We start from the raw sequence: 15,863 nt of genomic DNA on the forward strand, positions 1-15,863 counted from the left end.
CTGTTGCTCATGACTGGGAAGAATGCAGGAGCAGATTTCAGGAGCAGGACAAGACACCCTCTTTTTGACTGATGACTGACATAAGGGCATGTACGTGATACCAAATATATTATGGCAATAGGAAAACCTTTCACACATTCTCAAATACATGACAATCCTTTTTTCTCAATATTTTCATAACATTGCTAAAGCTAGCTCTGAATTATTCATGTAGCTAGCTACTTAACTGTTAGCTACCATCTAGTACGTTTTTGTTTAGCTAAGGTTAGCTGCCCTGTAACTAAAGATGGTGGTGTTCAAAACAACTAATTACACCCATGCATTGTCGAGGCAACAACAGTACATCTGATTCTCTCTATATACAGTATATTGTGCTAATTGTACAAACAAATTATAAAAGAGTCTTGTATATTAAATGTAAGAAAAACCCATGGACAACTAACAACAACTAGCTAGCTATGGTAGGTTAGCTATCGTTAGCGGTTATCATGCGACTGTTAGATACACATTTTATAAAAAGTAATCTTCTAATATACATATCATTAGCGTGATTTATGTACTCATGCAAATACACTTAATACGAGTCATCATTTGTAAAATAATAAAACAATTTAAGATCCAAAATGTTTGACGAAAATAAATGTGTTTTAAGGGTACATTTTAGTTGTTTTAAGGATAATAATATATGCCAGATAGGGTGTTTTGTCCTTCTCCTGCATTCATCCCAGTCATCAGTGACAGAGCATTGGGCTAGGCACATGTTTGACATCAATGTGTGTACAATTACAATGGTAATAGAATGGCCAATTTTAGGAAATGTTGTATAACATACTATATACAAGTAGAATGGATTGGTTTGCCTTGTGTGGTAGGTTTTGTGGGCTTTGACACTCTTACATAGATGTCATAATCAGCCATAAAATATTGCAATATATGTCGCAACACGTCTAAATATATGTGTCATGACAGTGTTATGACAATGTTATGACAGGTTATGTCAGCTGTTATGGCAATATTATAACCGTGTCATAACATGTTATGACTCTAGGTGTCAAATTAAGTGTTACTGAAAAAAAGAAAGTAGTATTAATGCTGGACTGTCGTCTATTGGTTTGGTGACATATTGTAGCTTGTTTACCTGTAGGTTATATTGGGTTATTACCACATGTTGGTCAAGCCCAAAGCTATTTCATTGACACCTCCCTCTCCTTTGATTTCAAACATGTTAAATATGTATATAATCTAAGGGCAGTGTTTTTGACTGTAGCCAAATAATACTATACAAGTATGAACATATTGTAACAGTACTGTCCATTGTCAACAGGTGTCAGACTTTCCAGAGGATCAGCTATTGGTTGCAGTGTTTCCAGGTGTGCCAACGGCCGCTGAGCTCTTCCTGTTACCACACAAGAACCAATCAGAGGGCAGGAAAAAGAAAGAGGAGGAGCTAGAGCAGGTATGGGACAGTTAGATTGGACGCTGACATTTTGAGTGTCATTGTAATTCTGTCATGGCATATATGACAAATTGTTTCCAATCCTTCACGCCAATTCACCCAATAGGATAATTACATTGTCATGGCTGAAATGACACACATCCACATTAATTCTACGCGCCCGAGTCTGACAATTGATATAACTGAACCAATGTGGTGGGTGTCATGACAAGATGGCAAATATTATTTCATTATGCAGCGTGTGTGAATTGAAAGAGCTGTAAAGGGTGACAATTGTTGGACTAAATGATGCTTCTTTCATCTCCTTCAACAGATCTCTGAGATACTTGCCAGCGCTCTCAACCAGAATCTGGTGGAGTTCGAGCTAAAGCCAGGAGAAAGAGTAATCGTTTACATCACACAGCTAACTTTGGGTAAGGAAAGAAGTTAGTATCAAGATAATTACATAAATTAACTGTATGTACTTGCATGAGAAATGATTATTTTCTCTACATATTCTCCTGTTTTTTTAGCTTTGTTTGTTTCTTTTTGTGATGTCATAAATGCAATGTTATTTACTGGAGATAATGTCTTCATAAGGCACATTTTTTGTTCTGTATTTTAAATGATGTTTGTCACCATCCTGGGTGTATGTTTGTCACCCCGCTCCTCCGCACACTCCACTGGCTTCCAGTTGAAGCTCACATCTACTACAAAACCATGGTGCTTGCCTCCTTACCTTCAGGCTCTGATCAGACCATACACCCAAACGAGGGCACTACGTTCATCCACCTCTGGCCTGCTAGCCCCCCTACCTCTACGGAAGCATAGTTCCCACTCAGCCCAGTCAAAGCTATTCGCTGCTCTGGCACCCCAATGTTGGAACAAGCTCCCCCACGACGCCAGGACAGCGGAGTCACTGACCACCTTCCGGAGACACTTGAAACCCTACCTCTTTAAGGAATAGCTGGAATAGTATAACAGTAATCCTTCTATTCCCCCCTCCCCCACCCCACCATAAAAAAAAAAAGAAAAAAAAAAGGGTGGTTGTCCCACTGGCTATCCTAAGTTGAATGCACCAATTTGTAAGTCGCTCTAGATAAGAGCGTCTGCTAAATGACTTAAATGTAAATGTAATGAAGATTGGAGGAGGACATGGGAGGAAAGGGAGGATGGATTTTATTTTAAGTGGAACTCCTTGAGACAACGGATCTTTTATATCAATACGCCCAACATCTGTTCACTGTCTTTTACAGCCATCCAACCACAAAATGAGTGTTACACTGAGTATAATTATGTTGATTATTTAGTCCTTGAGAAAAGGACAAAAAAATAGAAGTTTGGTTATAAATGCATGCAGAATTCAGAATCGCATAAAAACAATCATCAACATTACACCAGTTTGAGTGTTGGCTTGAAATGAGACAAGTAAATAACTACTCTTGGTTGTGTTTGTGTGTGTGTGTGTGTGTGTGTGTGTGTGTGTGTGTGTGTGTGTGTGTGTGTGTGTGTATGAACGTGCGGCCTGTGTGTCACCTCAGAAAATGTGGGAAGAGCCTTCAAGCTGCTTCAGAAAGGTCATCGACATCACAGGCCGCCTCTCAGAGCTGGGGCTGGAAAAAATACAAAGTAGAAAATATACTGTGCTCTACCTTTGATAATAGATATGAATACGCATTTCAAAGTCACTGTAATACCCCAGAGAGAGGGTGAGATGAAGGTGTTTAATAGTATAATCAGCACCACATACTTCCAATTTATTCCACACTAAGTGTTGCACTTTATATGTGACAGTTTTCGTTGTAAAAGGCACATTTTTACCATAATTTAGCATTTACCTCGGAATATGAATATTGCTTGTTTTAAGCAGATGGCTTTAAGTTTGAGAGATGGCAGCCATTTAGAAAAAGCAATTTCACGCTATAACAGTCTTAAATTTGGGATATTAAATATGCACTATCATTGCCGTGGATCTACCCATAATCTAAAGCCGGATTGATTTACTGTTGCATAAACTTGGTGGCGAAGTTGTCCCTTGTCCCAGCTCTGTTGTTTTGGGCCTAAACTACAGCGTCACACAGATCAGACAAAATAAATGACATTTGTTGCTGTATACGGGCCACTGGAAGGGAATCGTTTTTTGACAATGTTGTGGCGCCAAAACTCAACTTTATTGTACACTGTGGTCCTGTATGGTATCATTTGGTTTTCAACAAATTGATTCAAGTAAAGCATATGCATTGACTGTATGTAGTCCTACTGTAGCAGACTATTGTGATTCAAAATATATATCTCAACTGTACTCCATGGTTGTTATTAGTGACACAATAATATACAGTATAGGATCAATATTGGCAATGAAGCAAGAAAGACTCCAAGGCAATCCCAGATTAGCCTTTATTGTGTTGCTATGTTCTTGTTATGTTTAACGTTGGTCTTCCTCTACCCTCTGTTACAGCACCCTTGGTGGATTCCAGCCCGAGACACAGCAGTTCAGCCATGCTGATGCTCCTATCAGTAGTATTCCTGGGTTTAGCAGTGTTTCTCATCTACAAATTCAAAAGGTATGTACAGTACTTTATGATTATATCTTTGAACACTGTATCGCAGCACTGCTCTAATCATCTGACATCATCATTAATAAAGCATATTATAATAATATGCTAGATTGGAAGGGCCTGCATAAATGAACGATGAACTAATGACGTTCCTTTGAAATAACTTTTCAAATGTCCTTTATACTGTAGATGTAGTAAACAGATTTAGAGTGATTTGGATGCATGAGGCACATGTGTGAATCAGTGATGTTATGTGAAGAAAACTATCATTAAATTGGTTAATATGCTGTTGCCGAACTTCGGCTGTTAGTAGCTGAATTATTAAATGAAGGAAAAGTCTGCGGAAAACGCATTAATTATGGATATGGAATTTCCCACATTAATCTAAAGAGGAAACAGATTTATTGAAATGTCACACACGACAAAGCAAAACAATTAAATAATAAAATGACTTGTAATTTTAAATAAATTGAAGTACGAGTGGATGAAATACATGTCTAATCATAAATATAAATGTGGAATGATTTTTCAGAGATTATGCTAAATGTATATGCAGTAGGATTACAGTCTTATGTCACTACTAGACATTGATGTCATATGGGGATTTAATGATGGATAGATGAAGATTTTCTTAGTTAGATATCTAGTGGCTTTATGATAATAACACGTCCAGGGGTTAGTTTATTCTTGTCATCATACCAACTCTGAACAAAATGTGTAGCTTTGAGAAATGCTGCCAATGGGACAATCATTGACTAGTCATTGCTTATTGTAACATGGCTGTTGTCTGTCTACATTTACCAATCTGCAGAAAAATCCCCTGGATTAGCATATACGCAGAGGTGAACCAGGAGAAAGAGCAGGAGATGATCGGTTCGGTCAGCCAGAGCGACAGCACGCCTAAGATCACCCTCAGTGAGTTCTCCACGCCCACAGAAGTCATGGAGAAGGAGATGGACGCCAGGGTTAAACGTAAGATACATAGTCTGATAAATCATTGTTTATTGTGTTATTAGCAAGTTGCTGATTTAATGACTTTGAACTTCCTTGTTGAGAAATATCCACCAATATTACACATACATTGTCCACACTAATTGTATTGGACTAGAACACATATGGGTCATATCTCCGTGTATAACAATGTTGACTTTTGACCTGCAGTGTATACACTACATAGTGTTTAGAAAGTCTCCATTGTTTCTTTACATGGAATGAACTGGTAGGAAAAAGGAGGGGTACTGTATCTTCAGAAGAAAACAAGGAAACAAATTAACCAATGGGTCAGCCATTAATGTCCCACACATGAAACAACAGCTTAAGAGCTTTTGATAAGACATTGTAATGAAACCCAAGTAATTAACAGGCCGTATCAATGTCCAAGTAGTTATTTGTTTCACAGGCATCAAAGGCTCTACTACTAGTGGACTAACCCACATTGTTCTTATGTTGTGTTTTTTTTCTCTCTACCCCAGGGCGAATTGGAAATGCCTGCGAGAGCACAAGGGAGATTCCTAACTGTACTAGCGTGTAAAGCCGAGGAAGGAATGCAACAAATGTGTACAGACTTAAAGTATTGCCATTTTGAGGGTTTTCTCTTTTTTGGTTTCTTTTGTAATTTCTCAAACACAAACCCAATGTTAATAGTTTTCTAAGGACCTCATTTATACTAATGTGCATGGGTGTCTTGTTTGATAGCATCTATGCGGCGAATTTGAAATCCACTCAATGAGATAAGTTTTAATTACAAGTATGAGCTACTTAGGCCTACTGTTACACAATTTGGATTACAAAAAAAATGTTTAATTTTCAGTCCATAATTGTCTTATTTCATGGACATTTATCAAAGCCTTTATCAAAACCTACGAAGAGAATTATGTACATTTCTTAAAGTTTTACTTTTCATGAGGTATAAGAGTATTGTCTGTATGGGCCAACATGTCTAGGTCTCCGATCTAACAGGGAATATTATTGAAAATGTATCAATTTATCTTTAGATATCTGTTATCGCTCTGTATAAACTATATGTATATTTACTTTCCACATGCTTGTAGTAAAAGTACAATGCAGAACACAGGAGATCTAGTCATGGCCTGTTATCAGTTCTTAAAAGCGTGTTAAAAAGCAAGATGTTACTTGTAGAAAGAGTCTAACTTTATTTGTTTTTAATGAGGTCCTTGACTTGTGCATGTTATTATTAAGGATGCCATTTATGTGTTGTAGATAAGCAAGTGTTGTAAATAGTTATTTTCTATTCATCAAAAGAGCTCAGTAATTTTTACATACAGTGTATATATACAGACTCGCATATCCGTCATTTTGTTAATTTATGGCTATACAATGTATCTGTCAAAGGGTTTAACTGTTAAGATGGGAATCATTTTCTAAATATCAAACCAGGTTTACACAACGCCACCCCTGCTTGACATGAAATAAAACACATAATTGGTGGTAATTTTTACATGCATCTCAATGGTTAAACTCTTTGTAACAGACGACACTTTCCATAAGCATCATGGGATTATTTATATTGTTTGCCCTTTGAATGTAACGAGAAAAGTGGAATCAACCATTTATGATCCGTGGATATAATATGTGTCTGACTCATCAAGATGATCACACGTTGTTGTACATGTCAATTGTTATTACTGATGAGTATATTGTACAAGGCCCTTCAACGTGACAAGGACAAGTAGCTTGGAGGTATTTTGCAGTGCTATAGTTTATCATGTCCTTTGCTGGCATCTATTCATAGTGTTCTATCTCTGTAAAGCACATGAACTCTCATAGAGTTTCATGGTAATCTCCTCAAACATTATCTCTCAAATATTATTTCCATACAAGAAGGGAACAAAACAACGTTGTGTTGACTTTCCACTAATGTGATAAGGTGTCTAGAGTAAAAACCTCACAACACACAGATTTTTAACCACCATCCCATCCATATGAGTCTTATCAAATTATCCCACTATCAACACATTTCATCAGCTTCATTTAGCAGTTAGAAACCAACTGATGAGTCAAGTTCCACCACTTGAATTCCCTAACGTAGTGAAATACTGTACACACAACAGTGTGCATGCTAGCTAGTTGCTAGTTTCCTCCACTATACTGCTGTGCAAAGCAGTCCTCTGAAAGCTGTAATCAGCAGGAGTAGGAGCAGGAGCTCCAGTCAGCCAGTCAGCAGCTTGAAGGCACGCACAGGTCCCCTGGCAGCAGGTGTAGCCAGTCTGGCTGTAAACAGAGATGGGTGGATGGTTAAGCACCGAATGCACCATGCTGAGCTATCCCAGAATGCCGTTCCTGGAGACGGCACGTAATGACACAAAGAAGAGTGAGAGGAGAGAAGGACGGGGATGTTTAGAGAATGTTGCACAAGTGTATTTTCAGTCATAGGAAAGTGTTTCCCATGATAGTGTACATAAATGTGTGTTCAGTAGTAAAGGAAAGAGGTGGAGCTTCTGTATCTGTAGTCCCTTGTTACATTGTAACAAGAGTGGTGTTACATTCTAATAAGAGTGTTATAGCAGTTGTCACAGCAAGCTGTTGCTGTAGCGACAACTAACATTGTAATGATGCCTGAAATTCCATCCACAGTGACAGTTTTTTCCGCTCCGGTTCCATTCTCCCTGACACGACATACCAAAGCGGCACTTTCTTTTGTTGAACGATAATTGCATCATCCTCACTCATCTCACTGTCCCTATTTGGTTTGTTGTTGACAACTCATTTTGATGTTCTCAATGTCATGCTGGCTTTGTTCAAATACTTATAAGAAAGATTATCGTAGTGACAGATAACGGGAACATGGAAGTGTTTCTTCTTTGTCATCTCTGCCACCACCAGTTCCTAAGGCGACTCCTCCACTGCCTCCACTGGTAGACAAAGCTGAACTAGCTGAGCTAGAAGGTCACTGAGAGTTCATCCACATGTAAAATTCCTTTTATTTCTCCTGAATTTCGTCGGAAAGACATTCCTTCGGCATGTAAGGCCATTATAACGGTGGAGTACAACCATTCATCCCATGAGCCTCAAAGCTCCTTTCGCCCTATGAGCAGGAAACATGCATTTGCATTTTAGCCTTGGTCGTCGATCATTCAACAGTGCTAAGTTCTTCAGACATCAGTGGTAAGTTCTTCAGAGGCAAGACTTATTCTGAAAATATATTTTCTGTACTGCTGCAGGTTTGTAGGGAAAGTCATTGGGTTTTGTGACATTTGTTACATTTTGTGTGCTTATTTATTAGTGTAGATATTTTGTTCTGCAATGTTCGTTTGAATAGTTTTATCATGTGTTCATTGCTTTACATCAGATTCTACTGAGCTGGTTTTATTAATTTGTGGTACAAATGTTGAACACCAATTATAAGATTATCTATGAAATCTGAAAGGGAATCAAGATTGTAAAAAGGGAAATTAGGAAATCTTAGCTTACATAGATGCGGTGAAGAGGTCAATGGAATTCGACCAAAACTATGGAAATGCCAAGTGTGGGGGAAAGATGCCATAGCGGAAATTTCTTGAATCTCCTCATTATTTCCCCACAGCAAAATTAGCCTACATTAATGCAATTGTTTATATGTGTATTTCACACTATGTTGAGGAAAGAATCGGAGTATTACGCTGGTATGGATGTCATCGTCACCAATCAACTGCATTACAGTTCAAAACGACTGTGACTACCACCACCGATTTCTGTATGTTAGCTATGCTACTAGCTTATACGAACGGGAGTTAGCATTTAGCAGTCACCTCTTAAAACCTGAAAAGGGACAACTTCTAAATGTTATGCAGCGAAACAGCCAAATATATGCAAATCACACTTTAGTAACCACTTTGTGGGTCTGTTACAATACATCAATCGTGACGGATTTGACAACTACCTACTTTGTTAGATCAGATTTGTTGAACGCCAATCCCCAAAGTCTGCGTTTCATTGACCTCTTTAACACATTTATTCTAATTCTAAGGGCAGACCATTGTAATACTCTTCATTGCACAAATCCTAAAAATGCATGCGTCATCAGTACGGTTCTGTTTAATCTTTATTTCAATATTTCTACTGTAAAGAAACTGTCATTTTGAAATTGTTTCAAATAAATGTATTTTTGTACATCAAAGCATTTCTCTCTGTGCAATGGAATTCTTCAAACTCTGAGAAGGGTAATAGGAGGTGATCTGCACTGCATATTAAACTGACATTCTTATTGCTATATCCCATATTACTGTGTGTGTGTGTGTGTGTGTGTGTGTGTGTGTGTGTGTGCATGTGTGTTTCGATCCTCTCTCCATCTCTCTCTCTATCTCTTTCTTTCTCTCTCTCTCTCTCTCTCTCTCTCATGCACTTGCTGTCTCGACCTCTGAATGCTCGGCTATGAAAAGCCAACTGACATTTACTCCTAAGGTGCTGACCAGTTGCACCCTCTATAACCACTGTGAATATTATTTGACCCTGCTGTTCATCTATGAACGTTTGAACATGTTGAAGAATGATCTAGCTTTTATGGTCATGTACTCTTAGAATCTCAAACCGGCACAGCCAGAAGAGAACTGGCCACCCCTCAGATCCTGGTCCCTCTCTAGGTTTCTTCCTAGGTTCCTGCCTTTCTAGGGAGTTTTTCCAAGCCACCGTGCTTCCATATCTGCATTGTTTGCTCTTTGGGGGTTTTAGGCTGGCTATCTGTATAAGCACTTTGTGACAGTTGCTGATGTAAAAAGGGCTTTATAAAATAATTGTGATTGATTGATTGATGCGTGTTAAAATTAAGTGTTAAATGTTTAAGTGTATAGAAAAGCCAGTGTTAAAAATACAGTTTTGGGAAAACCAGTGTTGGAAAAAACTGTGTCAACAGTGCCGGGGAAAAAATTGTTCAAAAAGCCCAACTTCAGCACATACCTTTACTCAAAATGTAACAACTCCAGTTTCTCCTAATTCATCAGTACTGAAGTCGATTAGGAGCCAGCAAACCGTGTCACAGTGGACAGTTTGTCATGACTAAACAAACCTTGAGACATTACTCCTGCGTGTGAAAGTGTACACAATGCTCTCCCTAGCACCAACATTAGCCATTGCTTACTTACACTGCTGCAGGCATTCAGACAGTGCACTGCTGTGGGACGTGGAAAAACAATGTACTGCTGTATTCCTGTCTGTCACAGTGTTACTATGTGGAGAATACATTACCTACAGCTATTAGGGGGATATGTGCGTGTGTCCCTAGTGATGGGCATGTCATTAGCAAATAGCAGCTACAACAGTGGTTGTAAAATACTTATGGTAAATGCAAAGGCTGCAAGACAAAGGTTGGGCATGAATATTGTCAACGTGATTAATGTGATAGTTTGTGAATTGCTGTCACCTATACCTGTTCACAAATGATAAAGTCAGTTTTGTGTATTACAGGGTAATATTCCGACAATGCAGTCATGCTATACAGTAAGTTCCTGTTAAAGCTACTGTGTATTGTAACTTTAGATACTATACTTAATATCATTATTGTAGATACTATACTGTGTCTTATTATTGTCTATACTATAATGTATCTTGTTATTGTAGATACTATACTGTATTTTGTTATTGTAGAAACTATACTGTACCTTGTTATTTTAGAGAAGTTTTATTTCTTTAGAATATTTTCTCCACTTCCTATATAGTAGCGAAGTCGCTGGGTGTCTCCTTCCTGAACCCAAACAGATGAGAGGTATTCCCATCAGGCACTGGTTCAATTATCACCACGGCGACAGGAGGACTTCACGGTATCATGGGATGCCATATCTCCTTCTGATCTGTTCCCTCGCCCTTCTTTGGACACTGACAGGTAAATCGTCTCTAATTTGACCTGCGCGCCACAATGAGCGGCGTCTAAGTGGCCAAGTTTTTTTCTTCATTTTCCTCAAGTGTCCTGTAGCCTGAAAGAGAGGATGAAGCTGTGAAGAATTGATTGGAAGAATATTTGCGCTTGATAAAATACCCTTGTCAAATAGCATTGTCATCTGCGAAGCCACCGTCCCCTCAAGGGATTGGGCTTTCACCAGACTATAAAAGTACTCTGTCACTTATTTGTGAATAAAGGCTCTCCTTCGTTTACAGTTTATTTCACTTTCACAGTTTTCTGGCATAGTTGGCAGATAGGCCAACTTGGACAGGAAATGAATACCACTGGACGGCAAAGTCTGGCATAAACAAAGGCCATTTGTCTTGACTCGCAAGTGGAACGCCTCCAGAGCAGCCTCATTATACCTACAGTTAGATTAATCTTGGGGCCTGTCTCTCCCTTTCACCTTGGGACCCCATCACAATGTATTACAGGTCTCTTAGGCTGTGTTTACACAGGCGGCCCAATTCTGATATTTTTCCACTAATTTGTATTTTGACCAATCAGATCAGCTTGGAGCTAGGCTGGAGTGTATTTACACATTGTTTCAATGTGAGCTGGGCTCCCACACATAGGATAACACTGATATTGATTAGGATGATGGTGTGGTGAAGAGGCGGTTAGATCATAAGGATGTATATTTTGTCAAGATCACCCAGGGCTCGAGAATGTGTTTATGGTGCTTAGGATAGTTGGTTGTGGGTAAACATAGTGAAAAAGCTCATTTCAACAGCTTGCGTTATCTGTCATAGATGATTTTATGATTACTCCATATCTCCCACATGTTGTTCAAATCAAAGATGAACTAAAAATGACTTGTGTTTCAGTGTAATCACTCAAACATTGACTATCAAAAGAAGCATTACTATAGGCCCACTGTGGCCCACAGTGATGTCATGTGATGTGCAATGATGTGGTCTTGCTTGAAAACTGCAAAGTCATCATCTTGTGTCTCCCATTGAGCATAACATAGACATGACAGAAATTGATTTTTGAGGAAAACAACCTCCATAAGCATCTGTAATTGCCTTTGACTTGGAGTTGTTTTCCTCTGCTAACAGCAGGCAGGCTAGAGGACAGCTTCCATTGTCTTACATCCCACAGGGACCGGAAGAGGACAGGAAGCCTTTACCGGGGTGGCTTATGCATATTGTAATAATAATAATAATTTTATTAAATATACCACAAAATCACTTTCCCAAAGAAGCCTATTACATAAACAGAGGCACTTAGCTAGATGAAAAGCCCTTCCACTGACTCAAGAGTTCGGCCAACACTTATCCTGAAGAGAGTGGACGGACAGCAACCTCTGTCGACTAAGATAAGAGAATCGGTTTGATATCAAATCCCCCTGAATGAGTTCTGAAACTTTTTGACTCTGCAAGTGAGAGTAATCTTATACATTTAACATAACAGATAATCTTGATGAAAAAAAGTGAAGTGAGTGCTAGGCTATAACAACAATATATTTAGCAATCCTTCTAGGGTCCTACTCCAGACTGAAGTATCTGAGGAGATGTGCTGCTGTCCACAATATATCTCCCAGTTTACCATAAATAAATTCACAAAATCACATAAGATGAGATATGAAACATGAATATTGTCCCTCTTTTGAATATAAGGAAATAACTAATTTATTTATTGATGATTTCACACGCTCAGCAGATTATATTATAAATATGCATTATCTACCTCTCGTCAAAATGGAGCTGTCAGATATCCAGGAATGTTTTATTAGTTAGCACAACAACACTGGAGGCTATGTGTCGTAATTCAAAGGCTAAATATGTATCATTGTACCCATATTTAGGTCAACTTTAGGAAAAGGGGATACGTTTGGGAAACCACTGCATATACAGTCACTTGTGGACATCTTTCCTGTGTTGTGTGTTTATTTATATAACTTAGATACAAAATACAGTTGTCAATCATACTGTCAATCAAATTAAAACTCCCATTTTATCCAAATCACAATCACTGTACTCATCATTCCGGCATGTTAGTTCTTGGTCTTACCTAAAGCATGACTTCTCCTGTGTTGTAACAGCAATCCATTGGCCAGAACAAAAAAATCCATCTATACTTGGACTCAGTCATATGATGATGGTATGAAAAATGATCTGCACTAACACGTTTGGACATGGGCTCCAGCTAAAGCAAAAAGGCAATACACTATCTTCTAGTTTAACTTCAATTTATGACGGTAATATAATTGGCTAAGCCTGATATCAACTCTATGACCTCATGATAACAGGGTCATAGAGGAACATGAGTGAGTAGAACGTCCATTTTCACTGCAGAGATTTAGATAAATAGATAAAAAAAGGGAGATATGGAGGCTGCGTTAGTGAGATATTGATCTTATGGTCAATATGATTATATTGATCGTAATGTAGATATTTGGATTAGCAATATCCATTAAAAGATAAGCATATGTACGTACATATATCGAGGCATATGAATAATTTGATCATTTAAGAATATAAGGAAATGGCGGTAAACTTATGTATGGAGTTATATGTGTCTGAGAGTGAGAGAGCGAGATGGAGAGATAGAGAGAGAGAGATATTCTGTGAATCCCAAACCACTCCCTCACCCCTACCAACTCGCTCGGATAGTCCTCCGTTGTCACGTGTTGCTGACGAAACTCAGAGGGTGACTTCAAGAGAGTGGCGATGGGATCAATAATCCCATCAACTTCAGCACACACTCCTGACTTGATGATGCAATTCATATTGTACTTTTAAATAATTAAACAACCATGAAATTGAAATTGACAAATCCCCCTGTCGTTTTACAAGATATGACCTCAGTAACCTCAGTTAAACATTTAATTTGGGAGGTATCTCATCTGTTACATGTCAAGTCTCGAAATCAGACATAAACAAATTCACGTGACATATAATTAGCTTTGGGACACTTGTGCAAATGGTGGAGGCGCGCATGAATGCGCAAATGGAGGGCCGAAGGGCGAGCGGAAGGGTGTGATTTGGGATTCAGACAGAGAGAACATGGTGCTTTAACAGTATATGGAATAGCTGCTTTTCATTATGGGGCCAGCTAGATAGCTGGTTCATTGCTAGTTCAAGGACAAATCACTGTACATTTGTGTGAAAGAACCAGCACACACTAACACTGCACATTACACTGTCTAGGATTGGTCTGTGGAGACAAGATAATATAACCTGTTTTCTATTGCTTTCCATCAATGATATGATTCGACTCACCTTCGAGAGAAAACATAACTGATACCTTATGTAAGTAGGGTTGTTAGCCCGCACCTGCACTGAGCAACATATACAGTGGTGTGAAAAAGTGTTTGCCCCCTTCCTGATTTGTTTTTTGTTTGCATGTTTGTCACACTTAAATGTTTCAGATCATCAAACAAATTTAAATATTAGTCAAAGATAACATAAGTAAACACAAAATGCAGTTTTGAAATGAAGGTTGTTATTATTAAGGGAAAACTAAATCCAAACCCACATGGCCCTGTGTGAAAAAGTGATTGCACCCTACAACCTAATAACTGGTTGGGCCACCCTTAGAAGCAACAACTGCAATCAAGCGTTTGCGATAACTTGCAATGAGTCTTTTACAGCGCTGTGGAGGAATGTTGGCCCACTCATCTTTGCAGAATTTATGTAATTCAGCCACATTGGAGGGTTTTCGAGCATGAACTGCCTTTTTAAGGTCATGCCACAGCATCTCAATAGGATTCAGGTCAGGACTTTGACTAGGCCACTCCAAAGTCTTCATTTTGTCTTTCTTCAGCCATTCAGAGCTGGACTTGCTGGTGTGTTTTTGATCATTATCCTGCTGCAGAACCCAAGTTCGCTTCAGCTTGAGGTCACGAACGGATGGCCGGACATTCTCCTTCAGGATTTTTTGGTAGACAGCAGAATTCATGGTTCCATTTATCACAGCAAGTCTTCCAGGTCCTGAAGCAGCAAAACAGGCCCAGACCATCACACTACCACCACCATATTTTATGATGTTATTTTTCTGAAATGCGGTGTTACTTTTACACCAGATGTAATGGTGCACACACCTTCCAAAAAGTTCAACTTTTGTCTCGTCAGTCCACAGAGTATTTTCCCAAAGGTCTTGGGATCATCAAGATGTTTTCTGGCAAAAATGAGACGAGCCTTGATGTTATCTTTGCTCAGCAGTGGTTTTCATCTTGGAACTCTGCCATGCAGGCCATTTTTGCCCAGTCTCTTTCTTATGGTGGAGTCATGAACATTGACCTTAACTGAGGCAAGTGAGGCCTGCAGTTCTTTGGTTGTTGTTGTGGGGTCTTTTGTGACCTCTTGGATGAGTCGTCGCTGCACTCTTGGGGTAATTTTTGTCGGCCGGCCACTCCTGGGAAGGTTCACCACTGTTCCATGTTTTCGCCATTTGTGGATAATGGCTCTCACTGTGTCTGGAACGCTATTGGAGGGATGCAACACCATTCTTCCACAATAAATTCCATCATTTGGTGTTTTGTTGGTAGTTGAAATCGCTATTTCAACCACCGCTCCAGAATTTATCATAGGTGTTCAATTGGGTTGAAATCTGGTGACTGAGACGGCCATGGCATTTGGTTTACATCGTTTTCATGCTCCTCAAACCATTCACTGACCACTGGTGTCCTGTGGATGTGGGTAAGGTCATCTTGTGGGGGCATAGCCATGGTAGCCAAATTAATGGCCAAAATAATGGCCTGCCCAGCATTTATATACGGTACATGACCCTAAGCATGATGGGATGTAAATTGCTTAATTAAGTCAGGAACCACACCTGTGTGGAAGCACCTGCTATCAATATACTGTACTTTGCATCCCTCATTTATTCACGTATTTCCATTATTTTGGCCTTTACCTGTATGTGAAATACATTATAAACCCATCCACCTGTGCCATTGAAGATATACACTCAATGGGCTCTATTAGATCAGTAGCGCTGAAGATACACTTTAAAGCCCGATTGACAATTAAAGGCAATGTTCCCACGGTCA

General features: G+C 39.0%; 1 protein-coding gene across 1 annotated transcript in view; it reads left to right on the forward strand.

Moving 5' to 3' along the window:
- The window catches only part of LOC311131112 (VPS10 domain-containing receptor SorCS3-like), a gene marked incomplete at both ends in the record, with an annotated part of 216,181 nt that extends 210,657 nt beyond the window's left edge, over nucleotides 1-5,524 (forward strand). Inside the window, 5 exons of the mRNA XM_084163923.1 lie at nucleotides 1,325-1,456; nucleotides 1,770-1,869; nucleotides 3,894-3,999; nucleotides 4,805-4,965; nucleotides 5,466-5,524. Coding sequence (XP_084020049.1) covers nucleotides 1,325-1,456; nucleotides 1,770-1,869; nucleotides 3,894-3,999; nucleotides 4,805-4,965; nucleotides 5,466-5,524 — 558 coding nt within the window. The remainder of the gene's footprint in view (nucleotides 1-1,324; nucleotides 1,457-1,769; nucleotides 1,870-3,893; nucleotides 4,000-4,804; nucleotides 4,966-5,465) is intronic.
- Nucleotides 5,525-15,863: the final 10,339 nt, after the last annotated feature.

Source organism: Coregonus lavaretus (genome assembly GCF_964263955.1).
Source record: "Coregonus lavaretus genome assembly, chromosome: 6".
Taxonomy (NCBI): Eukaryota; Metazoa; Chordata; class Actinopteri; order Salmoniformes; family Salmonidae; genus Coregonus; species Coregonus lavaretus.